Source organism: Melozone crissalis, unplaced genomic scaffold (assembly GCF_028551555.1).
Source record: "Melozone crissalis strain CALT ecotype California unplaced genomic scaffold, PUWL_Pcris_2 ptg000056l_1, whole genome shotgun sequence".
Lineage (NCBI taxonomy): Eukaryota > Metazoa > Chordata > Aves > Passeriformes > Passerellidae > Melozone > Melozone crissalis.
Window position 1 is genome coordinate 8,159,399 of NW_026535834.1, and position 16,107 is coordinate 8,175,505.

Here is a 16,107-nt window from a genome sequence, read left to right on the forward strand (position 1 = left end):
GGACCAGGGCAGGGACTGTCCCCTGTGCTGGGCACTGCTGAGGCCACCATGTGCTGTGCCCAGCTCTGAGCTCCTCAGTTTGGGATGGACATTGAGGGGCTGGAGAGTGCCCAGGGAAGGAAATGGAGCTAGGGAAGGGTCTGGAGCACCAGGAGAGGCTGAGGGAGCTGGGAAGGGGCTGCAGAATCCCTGAAGGAGCTGGGCAGGGGCTCAGCCTGGAGCAAAGGAGACTCAGGGGTGCCCTTGTGGCTCTGCACAGCTCCTGACAGGAGGGCACAGCCAGGGGAGTCGGGCTCTGCTTCCAAGGAATAGGGACAGGACAAGGAGAAATGGCCTCAGAAAGCTCCAGGGGAGGTTTGGACTGGATATTATGGAAAAATTGTCCATGGAGACGGTGGTCAGTCATTGGGAAAAGGCTGCCCAAAGAGGTCTGGAGTCCCCATCCCTTTTCTCACACCTTGAGGTGTTCAAGGAATGACTGGAAATGACACTCAGTGCTCTGGTGTGTTGACAGTAACAAGAGTCATTGGAGTCTATGATCTTGTAGGTTTTTCTAAACTAGATTCTGTGACTCCATGATTCTACGCCAACCCTCTCTCACACCGCGCTCCGCAAAGCGCGATCGCACTCCCTCCGCCCACACTTTAAGGTGAAAACTCCGCATTTTTCTTCCATCCCCTCACGCCCCCCCTCACGAAATGGCGGCGGCGGGCGGGGCCGGCAGGGGGCGCTGTGGGCGCGGCCATGGCGGCTGCGCGGCGGCTGCTGAGGCGCCCGGCAGCCCCCGCGCGGCCCCGCCGCCATGGCCTTCACGTTCGCCGCCTTCTGCTATATGTTGGCGCTGCTGCTCACGGCCGCCCTCATCTTCTTCGCCATCTGGCATGTGAGTACGGGCACCGTGGAGGGGGGGACTGCCCGGGGAACGGCCCCGGAGAGCCCCCACAGCGTCCCCGGACAGCCGCCGAGGGAGCGGGGGAACCGCATCCGGAACCGCCCTAGGAGCGGGAATCGGCCTCCCTGCGGATAAAATGGGTTTTTGTGCGGGCATGAGTGGCTGGACAAGGGGCAGTGGCTTCCCGCTGACAGAAGGCAGGGATGGATGGGATATTGGGAAGGAATTCTCTGTGAGGGTGGTGAAACCCTGGCACAGGGTGCCCAGAGAAGCTGTGGCTGCCCCTGGATCCCTGGAAGTGTCCAAGGCCAGGCTGGATGGGGCTGGGAGCAGCTTGGAATGGTGGAAGGTGTCCCTGCCATAGCAGGGTTTGGAATTGGATCTTTCAGGTCCTTTCCAGCCGAAACCATTCCATGATTCTCTGATTTGCTCCTCGAGGCAGTCACTGGGAGAGCAGCCAACAGGACCCTGCCTGAGATGAGCTGCTCTGAGGAAGGATGTGATGCTTAGTAGGATATTTAAGGTGTAAAACTGCCTTTTGTACTTCATGCTGCATCTTTGTCTTTATTTTTATGTCAAGAAAAAGACTGGTGTACTTTTTTTTTTCTTTTCTTTTTTTTTTAATGGATACATCTTTTGGAGGTATAACCTTCTGTATGTGATCCTGCTTTGGCAGGGAAGTTGGACTGGATGGTCTCCAGAGGTCCCTTCCAGTCCTAACAGTTCTGTGATTCTGGGGTGTATGTGGGCTCAGCATTTAATATGATAATGAGGAAAAATATCTGCTGGCTTTTAAACTTGCTCTTTTTGTGGATTAAGGAATCCCATGCCAGATTCCTGTTGGTCGCCAAGAGAGTCCTGGGTGAGGCTGGGGTCTGCACAGCAAGTGGGGCTGAAAACTGATAAGGGGGCGTAGGAAATTCATTGCAGGTGGGAAGATAAAAAGTTGGGGGTTAGTCAGATGCTTTTGAATATCTGATGAAACAACTGCTTTCCTATTTGTAAAACCTGTTCCACATCTGTCTTACCTGTGAGTTGATGTAGGCAGAACTTAGGTGAAATGTTACTGAGAACAAAGGTAGCAGCTCTGTGCCAAAATCCTACTTTTAATGGATAAAATACAAAATTGCTCCGGGGGAATCAAAACTCTTTCTTTTTTTTCTTCTAGATTATAGCATTTGATGAACTGAAGACTGATTACAAGAACCCCATAGACCAATGTAATACACTCAATCCTGTAAGTAGCACACCAGACATTTTGTTTTGCTAAGTAAATATGTGTAAAATGCTTATTTTTGGTGTTATCTTGATGCAATCAGCCTGGGCAATAGAATTGCATCTGGGTTGAGAAGCCCTCGCTGTTGTTAGAAGTTGTAGGGAAATTCTTTGTGTGATTCTTTAGTTTCAAGTTGAATATTCTGACTGTTATTAATCTGATGGTGATCTTGTCAGCTGTCATACTAACATTCTTTCAATCTGCTTTCCACATTTTCGGCACAAAGACAGTTGAAAAGGTCAAAAAGATTAAAAGAGTCAAAATTGCATTAAAGGTGTGTACTGCTTTTCAGTTTCATGTTTTTGAACTTCCCTTTCATTTTGTTAGGAACATCTGTAATACTTTTTAGCTGTTTTGTTTAGTCTGCCTGTTCATCTGCTCGTTATTTGTTCGTTGGGGTTTCTAACAACCTCATGGATTTCCATATTTTGTGCCAAACCAATTCTGCTTGCTTACCCAGCAACTTGGGGAAAACTGTTACATGCCTGTTAGGTGTCAGAAAATAACTTCAGGCAGAAATAAATTGTGTTTTTCAAGTGAGATTTACTGAATTCAGATTAGAGGAGAATACTTGGGGTTTTTTTAAGCATTGACCAAGTCAGTTCTGATCTTTTTTTGAGGATTTGGGTGAGTGGGAGGTGATAGGTGCTCTCCTCACTTCTCTGTTCTGTGTTCCAGGATCAGGGCTGTGTCCCAGTGTCCTCTCTGGGATGCAACTCGGACACTCCTTGGCTTAGGAAAGGAATTTGAGGCAAACTGCCTGCATCTCTGACAGGCCAGCAGCATCAGGGAGGCTTCTTAAAGAGCACAGAGCTTGATCCTGCAGCATTTTATGGCTTTTCCTTTGTGTGTGCCCAGGCTGAGGGAGGATGCAGGGGCAGCACAGCAGCGTGGCCTGACCTGTAGCTTTAGTGTGTTTTAAGTAAAATACACACCAAAAAATAAATTTGCTGTAATTGGGGGTGGAGGAGGGGGCAGAGAGTGTGTTCTATGTACAGCACACGAATGAAAGTGAATATTTCAGTGAGGAGGGGAGGAGGAGAGGAGGTTTGCTGTAGGAGAGCTGTGCATCTAACAGTTTCCCTTGCTTGGTCTGTTCCAGTCATCTCTGCTGCAGTGTGGGAGAGGCCAACTCTCATTACATCGATGCATTTTGACCTTACCGCAACCTTTGTAGTGTAAAAATGTGCATGTTTAACTGGACATTAACCTTCTGCTGCCCCACGTGCATGGAGTGTCCTTTACATGGCAGCTTTGCTACTGACAGTCTGAAATAATCTCATATTTGCTGTTCCTGTGGCAGCAGGCTAGTCCCCAAAAGTGAAGTTCAGGGGTACATGATGCTGGGTGTTGTTTTCCTGTAGAAAGAACCAAAGGTCTGGGTAGGAATTGATGCACCTCAGTGGAGAGATTAGCCTGAAATAGTAACTCCTGAGTGCACTGCTGGTTCCTTCTCTTCCCTGCTCCTGTTAGAGTCGTGTCTTTTCTCAGCAACCAGATCCATCCTCCCTCACTTCTGTGATAAATATGGCAGGATCTGATGTAATTCATTTTTCTTTAGGACAGGCAGGGAGGATCAAGTGGGAGAGATAAGAAAGAGGCAGAGATCCTGGTGTGGGAGCAGGGTATAACAAACAAGAGAAAAGAAAAACATATTTTGAGATATGTAGGTAAATAAATACAGATTTTTCAGGCCTGGTGAATCTGTCTGAGCAGGCTGCCAAATGCATCGTGTGTTGGACAGGGTGGTTATTCTGCTATAAATAATTCCATGTGTAAATGGTAAGTATGCAAAGAAGGATCTGGATGAAAATATTTACTTGAAACATTTTGTGTCCAACAGCTGAATTTTGGTGGTGTTGATGCAAGTTTACTTTGATAGTCTTCATTTAGAGAACTAGAATGTCAGCAAAGTAGGTGGTGAGTGTGTTTGTTGGTAGCTTTTAGGTTTCTAGGAAGATATTCTGGGGTTTTAAAAGAAGAAAAAAATTGGAAACCACTGAAACTTTGATGTTATCATCCCATGCAATGTTAATCACACTGCACAAAAAGAGGGCAGAGTGTGTTGTGTGTGTACAGGCACACACACACAGACAATTGAAACCTTTGGGTGAAAATGGGGTGTTTTCCATGAGGAGTCTTACAGGGCTGAGTAGAGAAGGCAAAAGCTTTACAGAGCTGCTGCAAGGGCTGGAGCCAGGCTGGGAGAGCTGGGGGTGCTCACCTGGAGAGGAGAAGGCTCCAGGGAGAGCTCAGAGCCCCTGGCAGGGCCTGAAGGGGCTCCAGGAGAGCTGGAGAGGGACTGGGGACAAGGGATGGAGGGACAGGACACAGGGAATGGCTCCCAGTGCCAGAGGGCAGGGATGGATGGAATTTGGGAAGGAATTCTTCATAATGAGAGTGCTGAGGCCCTGGCACAGGGTGCCCAGAGCAGCTGTGGCTGCCCCTGGATCCCTGGCAGTGCCCAAGGCCAGGTTGGACAGGGCTTGGAGCAGCCTGGGACAGTGGAAAGTGCAGAACTGGATGGACTTTGATGTCCCAACCCAAACCAGTTTGATTTGTATGATTCCTTCTGAACCTGGTAATAAAGCAGTGAATAGCAACACCTTGAGGTGACTTGTACAAAATGAACTCCTGTGTTGGGTGTGAGGTTCCGCAGCTCTCTGCATGTGTTTACTCTCTGTACCCCTCCATGTTGTTCCTATTAACAACACTAATCTCTGCAGCATTCCGTGCTTCCTGTGGCTCCATGGTACCTGGTTCTGAGCTCTGTGGGCTTCTGCTGGAAGCATGATGCTGTAAAGCATGCACAGTGGGAACTGTGAGGGAGAACTGGCTGTGCAGAGCAGCTCCTCTGTGCAGACCTGGTTGGGTAAAGCTCTGCCTGGGGTGTCACATTTTGGAAATAATTCAACTTTGGAAAGTTCTGGATCTGTAAAACAAGGAAAACACAAACTTATCTTTTTGCCTATAAACCATTCTGGAGAGCATGTTTCCTACTGATATTTCTCTGTTGCATGAGCAGAAATATCTCAGTGACCTCTTCTGAGTGTCACCCATAAAGCGTGGAATCTGTTAATTTGATAGAAGCAATAAAAAAATATTGATCTGACCATTAAACCTGATAAATTTTTCTCCTTGGTTCATGAATAGCATGTGAAAACAGCAAGGCACATAGTGCTGGCTGCTGCTTTCACGTTCCACAGTCTTGTTCTTGTTAGTGTTGGTTTTAAAGAATATTTTTAAGCAATTGTGTGCCTCCAAAGTAGCTGAAATGCCATGTTTTGCTCTGTGCAACCAAAACTTCTAACTCACCTTTTTCTTTTCCAGCTTGTACTTCCAGAGTACCTCATCCATGCATTCTTCTGTGTCATGTTTCTCTGTGCAGCAGAGTGGCTCACACTGGGTCTCAATATGCCCTTGTTGGCTTATCATATTTGGAGGTAATTTTGGCGAGTGTGTTATGCTCAGTGAATTGTTACTCATTCTCCTGTCTTCTGTCCAGTGTTCTGTGTCTTGGGAAAACCCAGATGCTTTCTGGGGAAGTTCAGGTCATGGCTGTACAATGAGAGCCATCACCTGGCTTTCTTGGGTGGGTTTTATTCTCTTGTGCTGTGTGGGAACTGAGTTGTGTGTGTGTGTTAAAGGTGCACTGAGACAATTCCCAGTGTGGAATGCCAGTTGAAATAGCAATTCCAATTTCCTCTGCCATTCCTTACGACATGAGAATTGAATTGCTTCTCTGTACAGGGTGTTACTGGTGTCTCAGCTGTGGCATTCCCTGGTGGGTGGGGGCAGGACCCAGTTCCCTGTGGCTGTCACCCCACACCTGCCTGTGCCTCGTTGCAGGTACATGAGCAGACCCGTGATGAGCGGCCCGGGGCTCTACGATCCCACGACCATCATGAATGCAGATATTTTAGCCTATTGCCAGAAAGAAGGATGGTGCAAATTAGCATTCTACCTTCTATCTTTTTTTTACTACCTATATGGGTAAGTTTTCTTCTTCAGTCTGAAGCTTTGGCTCAGTGCAGAGAGAAATACTGTCCATAGGAATACGATCCTTCTCGTGCTGGAAGGGAGCCTGTGAGAGCTGCACAGGGACTTTGGAACAGGGTGTGTGGTGATAGGACATGTGGGAATGGCTCCCAGTGCCAGAGGGCAGGAATAGATGGGATATTGGGAAGGAATTCCTGGCTGTCAGGGTGGTGAGGCCCTGGCACAGGGTGCCCAGAGAAGCTGTGGCTGCCCCTGGATCCCTGGAAGTGCTCCAGGCAGGGTTGGAGGGGACTTGGAGCACCCTGTGATAGCCAAAGGTCTCCCAGCCCATTGCAGGGGTTGGAGTGAGAGGATCTATAAAGTCCTTCCAACTCAAAACATGCTGGGAATCTGTGTGGTCATCTACAGTGCCAGCTTTCCTGCTAAAGAATCCACATTCACCCCTGATTCTGCTCTAAAACACAATCCAATTTGGTCAGAATTAATATTTTGAATCTCTGTTCCATAACTGTAGACTAAAAAGCTCCAAACTTTTCTTCTGTTAACCATAATACAGTAAATCCCAGGGTATTTAATTAAGAAGCTGAAACTTTTTTTTCAGAGGAAAGTATTTGATGTAAATGTGATTTTGTTGAAGTGAAAAGTAGAAGAGTCATTTTGTCAGATCTTCAGTCACAATCCACGTATCTCACATGGATTTGTTCCTTATAATAGACCCTGTTAGAATTAAATGTGTAACACTAATCAAAATGATGCATCTTAATATTTTTTTTTTCTTCTGCAGCATGATTTATGTTCTGGTGAGCTCTTAAGAAGACATTCAGCAAGCTTTGTTCCAGTTAAGTGCATGCAAAAGCCACAAAAAACATGGATTCTTTACAACAAGAACCTCTGACCAAGATTAAATCCGGAACCTGACGTTCACAATTGAGTTAGAAAACAATGACTCCCCTATTTTTAAAATATTTCCACATTTTATACTTGTGGAAAGACTGTTTTCTTATATTTTACTGGGACGCTGAAATTGATGAATTATGTGTAAATTAATACAAAGATGCCTGGGGTTTGAAAAGTTTTGACTTTGCACTCCATAAGGAACAGCCATAACCTTTGAGTAGGTGTTGGTTACTACTAGCCTTAGTGCTCTAGGGGTTTGCTGTAGGATGGGCTTTGTAGGGGCTCACTTGGACTTGTGCATCCCACTCTTGACTCTAAACCAGCCCTGGCTCCAAGTGCTTGGCAACAACTGGAATGCTCTGTGTTTTGCCCATAGGTGATGTTGGTCTTAGGATATTAATTCATGGACACAAAAGCAAAAATAGTTCTATTCTGGTTTATTTTTTTTTTTTATTATCTGGTTAATCTTGCCCTGTATGTGCATCCATAGGTCCAGAGCCTTCTGTATCTTCTCCAGACATTAACCCTGCTTTAATCTCGAGCCTGTGCCATTGTGGTAGGAGAAGCTGAATTGTCCCTGAAGGAATGAATTTAAATGTTTTTTTTAATGTCTGTGCTGATTTACAAATGGACAAACCTCCAATGTTTATCAGGTCCAATGATGAAAACACTCTTGGGTTTAGGAGTAGTAAATACTACAGACTTTTTCAAAGCAGAAGGTGAGATTGTGAAACTGCCCCGCTGTTCCTTAGTGCAATAAATGATAATAAAAAACAAATCTCAAAATTCAGCAACATTTCTTTTTATGTGGTGCCTTTTGTTTTGTTTATAAATTCAACAGATCCTCACTGTGTTCATCAGTTGTTTTACAGTGGATTATTGCATTCCCTTTAAAAATAGAACACAGAATTGAATTTCCTCTGGAAAAGGGGAGCTCTGATTTCCTGCTTTTTTTCTTGAAGTTAAATAGCAGATGAGGCAGAGGAAGATGTTTCAGATAAATATTGCATTGTAAATTGTGACTGTGAACAGCTGCCTAATTTACAAGTATTAATTAGGAATCTTTTCCATTTATCTGTGCTGGAGAACAATGCAGAGTTTCCCCATTCTAGTAAAACTTTTTTTTTTGCATAAACTGTGTATTTGTTCACTTTGGGTCTCTTGGGTATTAGGGGCAGTAAAAATGAATGAATGGCTGCACTGGGTTCCACCAGAAATCCAGATATTCCAACACTGGTGTGCTGGGCAGTGCCAGTGGCTGAGGAAAGGAATCTGAAACAGGGCAGGTGTTGAGTATCTGCCTGAAGAGTGAGAAATTTGCAAATTTGTGTGTTCCAGATGTCCTGAGTGGGCTTTGGCATTTTACAAAGCTCTGAATGGCTTTTGTGCCATCAGTGCAGCTGCTTTTAGAGCACTTTTGTAGCCTGGTCTGGAAGATCACAGAATCCCAGAGCAGTTTGTGTTGGAAGGGACATTACATTAAATCCCATCTCATTCCATGAGGGACATGGCAGGGACACCTTCCTCTGTCCCAGGCTGCCCCCAGCCCTGTCCAGCCTGGCCTTGGACAATTCCAGGGATGGAGCAGCCACAGCTGCTCTGGGCAGTGCTGACAGTGAGGTCTGCAATAGAATTTCTGTGTGAAAACCATACATTTAACAGTTCTGCCAACTTCACTTAGTGACCCTACACTCTTATTTTTTAGGATGTGGTGAAAATGTCCCCTTTTCCCCCTTATTTGGGTGTGAATGAACAGACTTTACTCAAGTCACCTGTCACAGGGGCTAAGTCTGTTTGCTCTCTGGTTGGAAGTCCCTCCACAGCTTTGGGACTGTCCTTTCTCCTCCACAGCCTTCCCCTTTTCTAGGCTATTATCACACAAAGTTTGGGTTCCTAGGGAATGGAGAGTGGGAGTTTCTAGGTTTTTTTTAAATGTATTCAGGCTGTGATAACTTCAGATTCTCTTTCCTGAGTAAGAACAGTCCTGACAGTTTATTGCTTTATACATGAAATTATTCTCACATTTCCCTGCATTTATTGAGCATTTCCTATGCCCCTACTGCTCAAGCTTCAGCATTCCATGATTATTTTTTTCCTTGTGCAACCATAATTTTTAGTTTTTCATGGAAGAATTTTTGAAAGGCTTTTTTGGAAACTTGTAAATATTGTTCCTATTAGATCATTTTCATTTCTCTGCTGCTTGACTCTTCCAAAGATGTAAGAGGTGACTTCAGCCTGTGGAAGCAAAGCTCATTAAATCTTGTATTTGTATATTTATTAATCCATTATGGAAACAAGACTGGCTACTTAAAGCCCCTGGCTCTCCTCAACCTTCTAAGCAAATCTCTTGTTCCCTTGGCATTTGGGTTGGTTTGAGCCAAATTCCACACTGGAATAAACAATGCAGGCCTGACTGAGCCCAAGTGACAGCTGCTCCAAGGGCCCAGCAGTATTTACCCAACTGTTTGCACTGTCCTGAGCAGCTTGAACTGGGTGTGTGGGGTGCAGAGGAGTGTTCCCAGCTGCCCAGGGCTGTGGATAACACCATCCATGTCCAACAACACCAGCTTTGTGTCCCAGGAGTGTTGGAGTAGCCCTTGTGTGATGCCTTGCTGGAGTACCAGGCCTTTGGCATTCAAAATGCGGACCTGATCATTGGTTTTGGAATTCTAGGAGGCAGAATGTTATGGAGAAGATAAAGAACATTTCTCCCACCTTTAGCAAGTTTCCTGCTGAGTCATGTGATAAATATTTAATATCTGAAAACCATTAGATGCAAGGATTAAGTACTGAAGCACATTTGGGGCAGGGTATTTGCTGTAAATTATTCTATGCTGTGGAAACTGGAAAAGTTCCTGTTTGCCATAAGAGTGGGGAAGGGAATGGCAGTAAACACTAATTAATCTGCAGAAATCACCTTTGTGCTCAAAGTCCAAATGTAAAAAGATAAATCCTTAAGTTCACAAAACAGGGACTTATTCAACTCCAGCCCCCTGGTGCTGTGTGGAATCTCATCCTAACTTTTAACTTGAGATGGTCCTGAACTTTAGCAAAAGCCAGGAGCTGTTTCATTGTGCTTTTATGAATGGATATGGTGAAACAGGAGAGACTGCTAGAGGGCTGTTCCTGTGAGTTCCTGCCAGCCCCCAGGATTGTTTGTTTACTCCCAGTGCTGGCAGCAGGCAGAAGGGCTGTGCCAGCTCACCCACGCAGCTGCAGCAGAGTCTCCCTGCCACAGTCACCTACAACCCCCTGCTGGCTTTGTCACAGATTTGTGCTGCAACACCTCCCGCTCTTGGAAGGAGGAGACTCCTTCCCAAATAGCCCTCAACACATCGAGCAGAACCTGTGACATTTTAGAACGAGTTGTTACGAGCTCAGAAGGGTGAGAGCTCCAGCTTGACTTTGCTTTACAGCAGAGCTGATGGTGTGAGGGTGTTTTAAACAGCTCCAGAGACAGAATTTCTATCCAGCTCCATCCTCCCAGCAGAAGAGCAATGGACACAAACACACTTGTACATGTATTTTTCAGGCAGTGAGTATTAAAATCACCAAAGAGGGGAAGATGCCACATGTTCTCTAGGATTTCCTCCCCATCCCAATACTTTACACATTAGAAGGCAGCAGCTGTGTCACACAGGCAGTAGCACTGAGGAAAGGTGAGAAGTGTCTTGTCCAGGAGTTTTCCACACAGGCACCCATGGCAGGATCAGCTACCGTGACGCCGCCCTGAGCAGCGGCTCCTTTGTGGCCAGGTGTGCAGCCAGCTGCTCCCGGAAGTCATGGAGGAAATTGTACTGCTGCAAATGCACAACCAGGCTGCACTGAGTGCTCTGTGCTTCAGCAACAGGCACACCTGTGCTAAAAAGCTCTTTGATACCCCTGGATGAAAACTGCACCCTCTGGTCCATTTGTTCTTCGTGTGCTTACTCCACATCCTCTGGGACTTTTCACTGTCAGACACAGATTCCATGGACTTGACTTGGATCCTGTGGTTCCCCATCATGGCCACAGGTGATGCACTACCCCAAGGCAATGCAAAACATGGTCCTCAAAGGTGAGAGTTGTCAGAATTCAAAGCTGCATTATTTGGAATCATGGAATCATTTAGGTTGGAAAAATCTCTCTAAGGTCTTTGAGTCCAACCATTCCCCCAGCACTCTTAACGCCACCACTACCCCACATCCCCACATGGCTTTTAAATCCCTCCAGGGATGGGGATGCCACCCCTGCCATGGGCAGCTGTGCCAGGGCTGGACAACCTTTCAGTGAAGAAATTTTTCCTATTATCCAACTTAAACCTTTTCTGGCACAACTTGAGGCCTTTTCCTATTGGGAGAAGCTGTTTCTTGGAAGCAGGAAACAGCTCAAACCCCAGAGAGCAGCTGTTAAGGCAGAGATATCTCTGGGAGGTGAAGGAGGGGCCTGCCTGAGCTCTCACTGGTGTTTGGACCCGTGTGTTACCTGCTGCAGCCCCATTACCTTGATGGTCTGTATGGCCCCTGATCCTCTCAGGTTCCTGAGGCTCTCTATCACCTGCTGAGGTGCCAGGGTGTCTGAAAGCTGCAGCAGGAGACAGGCAGCCACTGCAAGGGAAAGTGTTGACACCTGAGTGCTGCTGAGCACCTCTGACTGCACACAGCCACAGGTTTGTCCCATGAAAACCCTGGCAAACCTATCCAGGTCCCAGGGCTCTTGGATCTCTTGCAGAATCCTATCTCTGGGCACTGGCCCATCTCCCTCCTGCTCCTGCCTAAGCCTATGGGCTTTAGAAATAGGTGAAAACCCTCCCACTGCCTTCCCAGCAGCATCTGGATGCATTCCTAGGCTTTTCAGGAATGAGTGCCAGTACACCCAGTTAATTCCCCTTTGTGTCTTCTGGCCATGTCCCCACCCCTTCCTTCTGGGAACACACAGTAACTAACACTCCTGAAGGCTTTAAGGGGCAACACTGGGATCAATCAGATGCAGAGAAATTGCTTCATGTCCTTTCTATTCACCAGGCTGCTCCTGGTAGTGGTAGCTTGGATTGCATCCACAGAGGAACTCCCAGCAGAATTTGGCTCTGTGGGTTTGTGGGATGGAGACAAATACTTACCAAGACATGAGCGTCCAAGGCCACCATAACAGCTGGGAGAAAAGAAAACATCTGGTTGGAATGAGCTGTAACAAACTGCAGCACCCAGGGACCCCCAGCACATAAATAATGTACACAGTTCTTGCCTTAATACAGTCAAGAGGAGCAGTGGTACAAAAAAAGTCAGAACAAGAATTTCAACATATTTTCTATATTCTATTTTTATACCTACAGGGATATATCCTATTTATTCTCCAGACCTCCTGTGTCTTTCCATGGAACTTCAAATTTAAAGTTCCCCTTCATTCCTGCTAATAGTCCAAAGGCACAGGAGGACAGGAAACAGTAGGAGGATGGACAATTTCAAATTTCTTTAAATCCTACTCAAGATTAAGGGTTTGAGGACAGTTGTGAGAACAGCAGGAAGGCCAAGGACTCAGTGGATGTCTGTACAAGAAGCTGTCAGTGGGATCATTCAGGGAACATGGAATTTGGAAAGCTCTTCTCCTCTCTTCTGAGCTCAGCTAAATAAACTCCTTTAAACCCATTCATGGAAATCAGGAGTGAATTTTGCACTGCTGGAAGCCACTGAGTCCCTGATAAATAGTCCAGAGAAATGTTATAGACTCACAGAGTGGTTTGGGTTGGAAGGGACCTTAGAGTCACTTCATTCCACCCCCTGCCATGGGCAGGGACACCTTGCACTGGATCAGGTTGTTCCAAACCCCATCCCTGGCCTGGAACACTTCCAGGGATGGGCAGTCACAGCCTGTGACAAGGGAGTGTTTCAGCTCCCAACTCATTCTGTACCCCTGATATCCAGGTAGGCTGGGGGCAAGGAGCCCTGTGGTGCCACTCAAAACACACTTTAAAACTCTTGCTGGACAGAGCAAGGGGAAATGGGACATTCTAATCTTGAAATGGGACATTCTGATCTTCTGAAAGGAAGAATTCCCTCCAAATAGGAGAGAGGAGGAACAAGCAGACTTCACAGCATGAACTAACCCTAAAGAGTGCAAGTGCCTTTTCACACCATCCTATTTCCCCTGCTCATACACCTGGAGAGAAGCTGGCATCCTTCACAGGAATGTGGGGTGTTGGGGAGGCAGAACCTACTGTATCATTGTTTTCTGCTTATTTTCCAGGCAGGCTCTGAGCTCTTCCAGGATCTTGCAGCAGGTGGCAATGTCGGGAGCATTCCCATCGGGAATGGGGTGGTGGTGCACACACATCCCGTGCTGCTGGTAGGTGTCAATCAGGTTTGGGACTCGGTATTTTGAGAGCTCTCCTCTGGTACAAAGGACAAAAACATCCTGGATCCCACAGCTCTTTAGTTCTCCTGCCAATGGATTAAGACACTTGCAGATAAACAAAAGCCAATCAAGCTTAAGGATAAGCAGATAAGGACCTTGGTCCTGATCCCTTGTTTCATCTTTGGGGCTAAGACAGCAGGAGTGAGCAATTTTGGTTGGAGCACTTTTTCTTCCACTGAGCCTCCCCCACTTTTCCCTTCAGGTAATCCAGGAGAGGAATTTCTCATTTCAGAGGGAATCCTGAGAGAATCTCACTGGAGAACACAGCAGCACTCAGGACAGCCTGTTATCCACCTAAGGATTCTTCTGTCCCATCTCCAGTTAAAGTCACAGAATCCCAGGATGGTTTGGGTTGGAAAGGACCTCAAAGCCCATCTCATTCCACCCCTGCCATGGCAGGGACACCTTCCACTGTCCCAGGCTGCTCCAAGCCCTGTCCAATCTGGCCTTGGGCACTCAGGGATCCAGGGGCAGCCACAGCTGCTCTGTGCCAGGCCCTGCCCACCCTCACAACCAGGAGCTCCTTCCTAAGCTTGACTTACCCAAACACTGAGAGGATTCATTATTGGTCTCTGCTCTTTAGTGCTCACAGCTGAATACTCAGCACAAATCTTTACATAATTCCATCCTTTCTATCCCAATTTCACTTTTCTCTGGGAAAAAGGAAGACTACAGGTTTGTAATTCATCTTGATCCCAGCTGCTCTGAAGTTGCCTCATGGGTACTGTGCAGCTCCTGCCTGGAAATATCCTGACTCTTTAATCCATAGTCATGGAATATTCATGGAATTGCCCTTGGCACAAAAACCACTCACCTATATCTTTCTGAAGATTTCTTCTGATATCCTTGAACCTGCAACCTGAAACAAGTTATGAACAACAATTACCACTGCAGGTAAGTGACATTTATGGGATGGCTGCTGCAGCAGAACAGAGCACAGGCAGCCTCCCCCCAAAATCAAAGCAAGGAACGAAGCCACAGCCTGAATAAAACACAGTTCTTGTTTTTGCAGGTAGATCCCTGGTGCAGAAGGCAGTTTAAACACCATTATCTGCTTAATACTGTAATTCAATAGGATTAACCAAAGAAATCTGCCCAAGGTTTTAAGGTGCTTTGTGTTTTCCAGATGAAAAGTTTTGGATATTTTAAATCAGGATACAGCATAAAATCCCCCCACAAAACACAAAAAATCATCCAACAAATAAAAGGGCTGAATAAAGATCACTTAAGAGTTGAGTGGAGATTCACCATGGCAGCAGTTCTGGTAATTAAAAATGCAGACAAAATTTATATGTTTACTTTTTTGACTTAAAAAACATGGTCTTGCATTAAGATATTCTCTAGATTAGCTTTGGCTTTTCCAAACCTATTCCAGGGGTAGATTACAAAAGGAGTCACCCACAACACAAATTTGGGGTACAAGGTATTACCCCTCTTCATCTCTCAAACATGCCTGCAAATTTCAGTGAATGCTTCTTACCTGGAAGGGAACATAATCCCAGGAACTCTGAAGAGTAGAGAGGAGACAAAGACAGCCTATCAGAAAATAAAAAGTAAAATAAATAAAAATCAGAAGGGAAGGTTTCAATTATTTAAATGTATAAATAAGTTTAGAGGCGGTGTCAAGAGGGTGGGGCCAGAACTTTTCACCAGTGTCTGGTGGGACAATGAGGACAGGAACAAAATGAAACATGGGAAGTGAGGATGAGGAAAAATGTTACTTTGAGGGTGACAAAAGTTTTGGGTTAGAGGGGACCTTAAGGATCATCTTGTTCCAATCTGCTGCCACGGGCAGGGACAATTTCCACCATCCCGGGTTGCTCCAAGCCCTGTCCAAGCTGGCCTGGAACACTTCCAGTGATGGGGCAGCCACAGCTTCTCTGGATAACCTGTGCCAGGGCATCTCTGCCCTGTCAGTAAAGGGAATGGAGGCCTGGAACAGGCTGCCAGGGAAGTTGTGGAGTTTTAAATGGAAACATTTCAGACCCACCTGGGTGTGATCCTTGGCTCTGCTGTGGGTGAGCCCCTGGGCAGGGCGGCTGGACCAGCCCCAGCGGCCCCTTCCAACCCCAACCCCAACCCCATCCGCTGACACTTCCCCAGGGAGGGCCCCTCCAGCCTGGAAGGTCACGGAGCCCGGCTCGGGTTTTCCTTGCGGAGAGAAACCCCTCTTGTTTCTCAGGAAACCCTCCTGTTTCTCAGGATAGAGATTTAATACAATTTCCCCAGAGAAAGGACCCCGCGGGTGCCGCCTCACCAGGAGATGTGGAGCGGGCTCGGGTCCTCCTCGGCGGCCTCATCGTCTGAGGAGGCGAAGCCGTCGGCTGGCGCCGCAGCGGGCTGCGGGGAGAGCGGGGGGCTCATCGTGGGGCCGGGACCCTCGGCGGTACCGGGATCGGGATCCGGATCCCGATCCCGATCCCGGTCCCGATCCCTCAGCGGTTTCACCATGGCGCCGCTCCCCGCCGCCGCCCGTTCAAACTGGCCCCGCCCACCGGCCCATTGCCCAATGAGAAGCTGCGGCTCAGCGGGTGCGTGGAAAGTCCAGCAGGGCGTTCCCCCGGGTTCATGAGAGGAGCAGGCTGATTGGTGAACAGCAAGGAGGGCGGGGTTTAATATGCAAATAGTGCGGTGATCTCTGCGCTGATTGGGT

The 16,107-nt window shown here is 46.9% G+C and overlaps 2 protein-coding genes across 3 annotated transcripts; one reads left to right on the forward strand and one right to left on the reverse strand.

The window, feature by feature from the left end:
* The first annotated feature begins 764 nt into the window (after window positions 1-764).
* On the forward strand, window positions 765-8,574 carry CNIH1 (cornichon family AMPA receptor auxiliary protein 1). Of its 2 annotated transcripts, XM_054286744.1 has the most exons (6): window positions 765-883; window positions 2,061-2,129; window positions 2,395-2,442; window positions 5,499-5,611; window positions 6,018-6,161; window positions 6,952-8,574. In XM_054286744.1, exons 1-6 carry the CDS (start codon window positions 803-805, stop codon window positions 6,977-6,979), a joined length of 483 nt encoding a protein of 160 aa, XP_054142719.1. In that variant the 5' UTR covers window positions 765-802; the 3' UTR covers window positions 6,980-8,574. The 2 variants fall into 2 exon arrangements, with proteins under 2 accessions (XP_054142719.1, XP_054142720.1); XM_054286745.1 differs by lacking the exon at window positions 2,395-2,442 and having other exon boundaries at window positions 6,952-8,571.
* Window positions 8,575-10,777: 2,203 nt separating this feature from the next.
* CDKN3 (cyclin dependent kinase inhibitor 3) lies at window positions 10,778-15,905 on the reverse strand. Its single transcript, XM_054286695.1, has 7 exons — window positions 15,712-15,905; window positions 14,935-14,990; window positions 14,269-14,313; window positions 13,258-13,480; window positions 12,163-12,194; window positions 11,547-11,650; window positions 10,778-10,864 (listed from the first exon to the last, which is right to left on the reverse strand). The coding sequence occupies exons 1-7, from the start codon at window positions 15,903-15,905 to the stop codon at window positions 10,778-10,780; spliced, it is 741 nt and encodes a 246-aa protein (XP_054142670.1).
* Between the last annotated feature and the right edge of the window lie 202 nt (window positions 15,906-16,107).

Bases quoted from the DNA above. Each gene is read 5' to 3' on its own strand.
- CNIH1 (XM_054286744.1), top strand. From the start codon at position 803: ATGGCCTTCACGTTCGCCGCCTTCTGCTATATGTTGGCGCTGCTGCTC. The intron at 2,130-2,394 runs GTAAGTAGCACA...TTCGGCACAAAG, and splicing joins AATGTAATACACTCAATCCT to ACAGTTGAAAAGGTCAAAAA. The intron at 2,443-5,498 runs GTGTGTACTGCT...TTTCTTTTCCAG, and splicing joins GAGTCAAAATTGCATTAAAG to CTTGTACTTCCAGAGTACCT.
- CDKN3 (XM_054286695.1), bottom strand. From the start codon at position 15,905: ATGGTGAAACCGCTGAGGGATCGGGACCGGGATCGGGATCGGGATCCG. The intron at 14,314-14,934 runs GTAAGAAGCATT...AACTTGTTTCAG, and splicing joins GGGATTATGTTCCCTTCCAG to GTTGCAGGTTCAAGGATATC. The intron at 10,865-11,546 runs GTAATGGGGCTG...GTGCATTTGCAG, and splicing joins GGGCCATACAGACCATCAAG to CAGTACAATTTCCTCCATGA.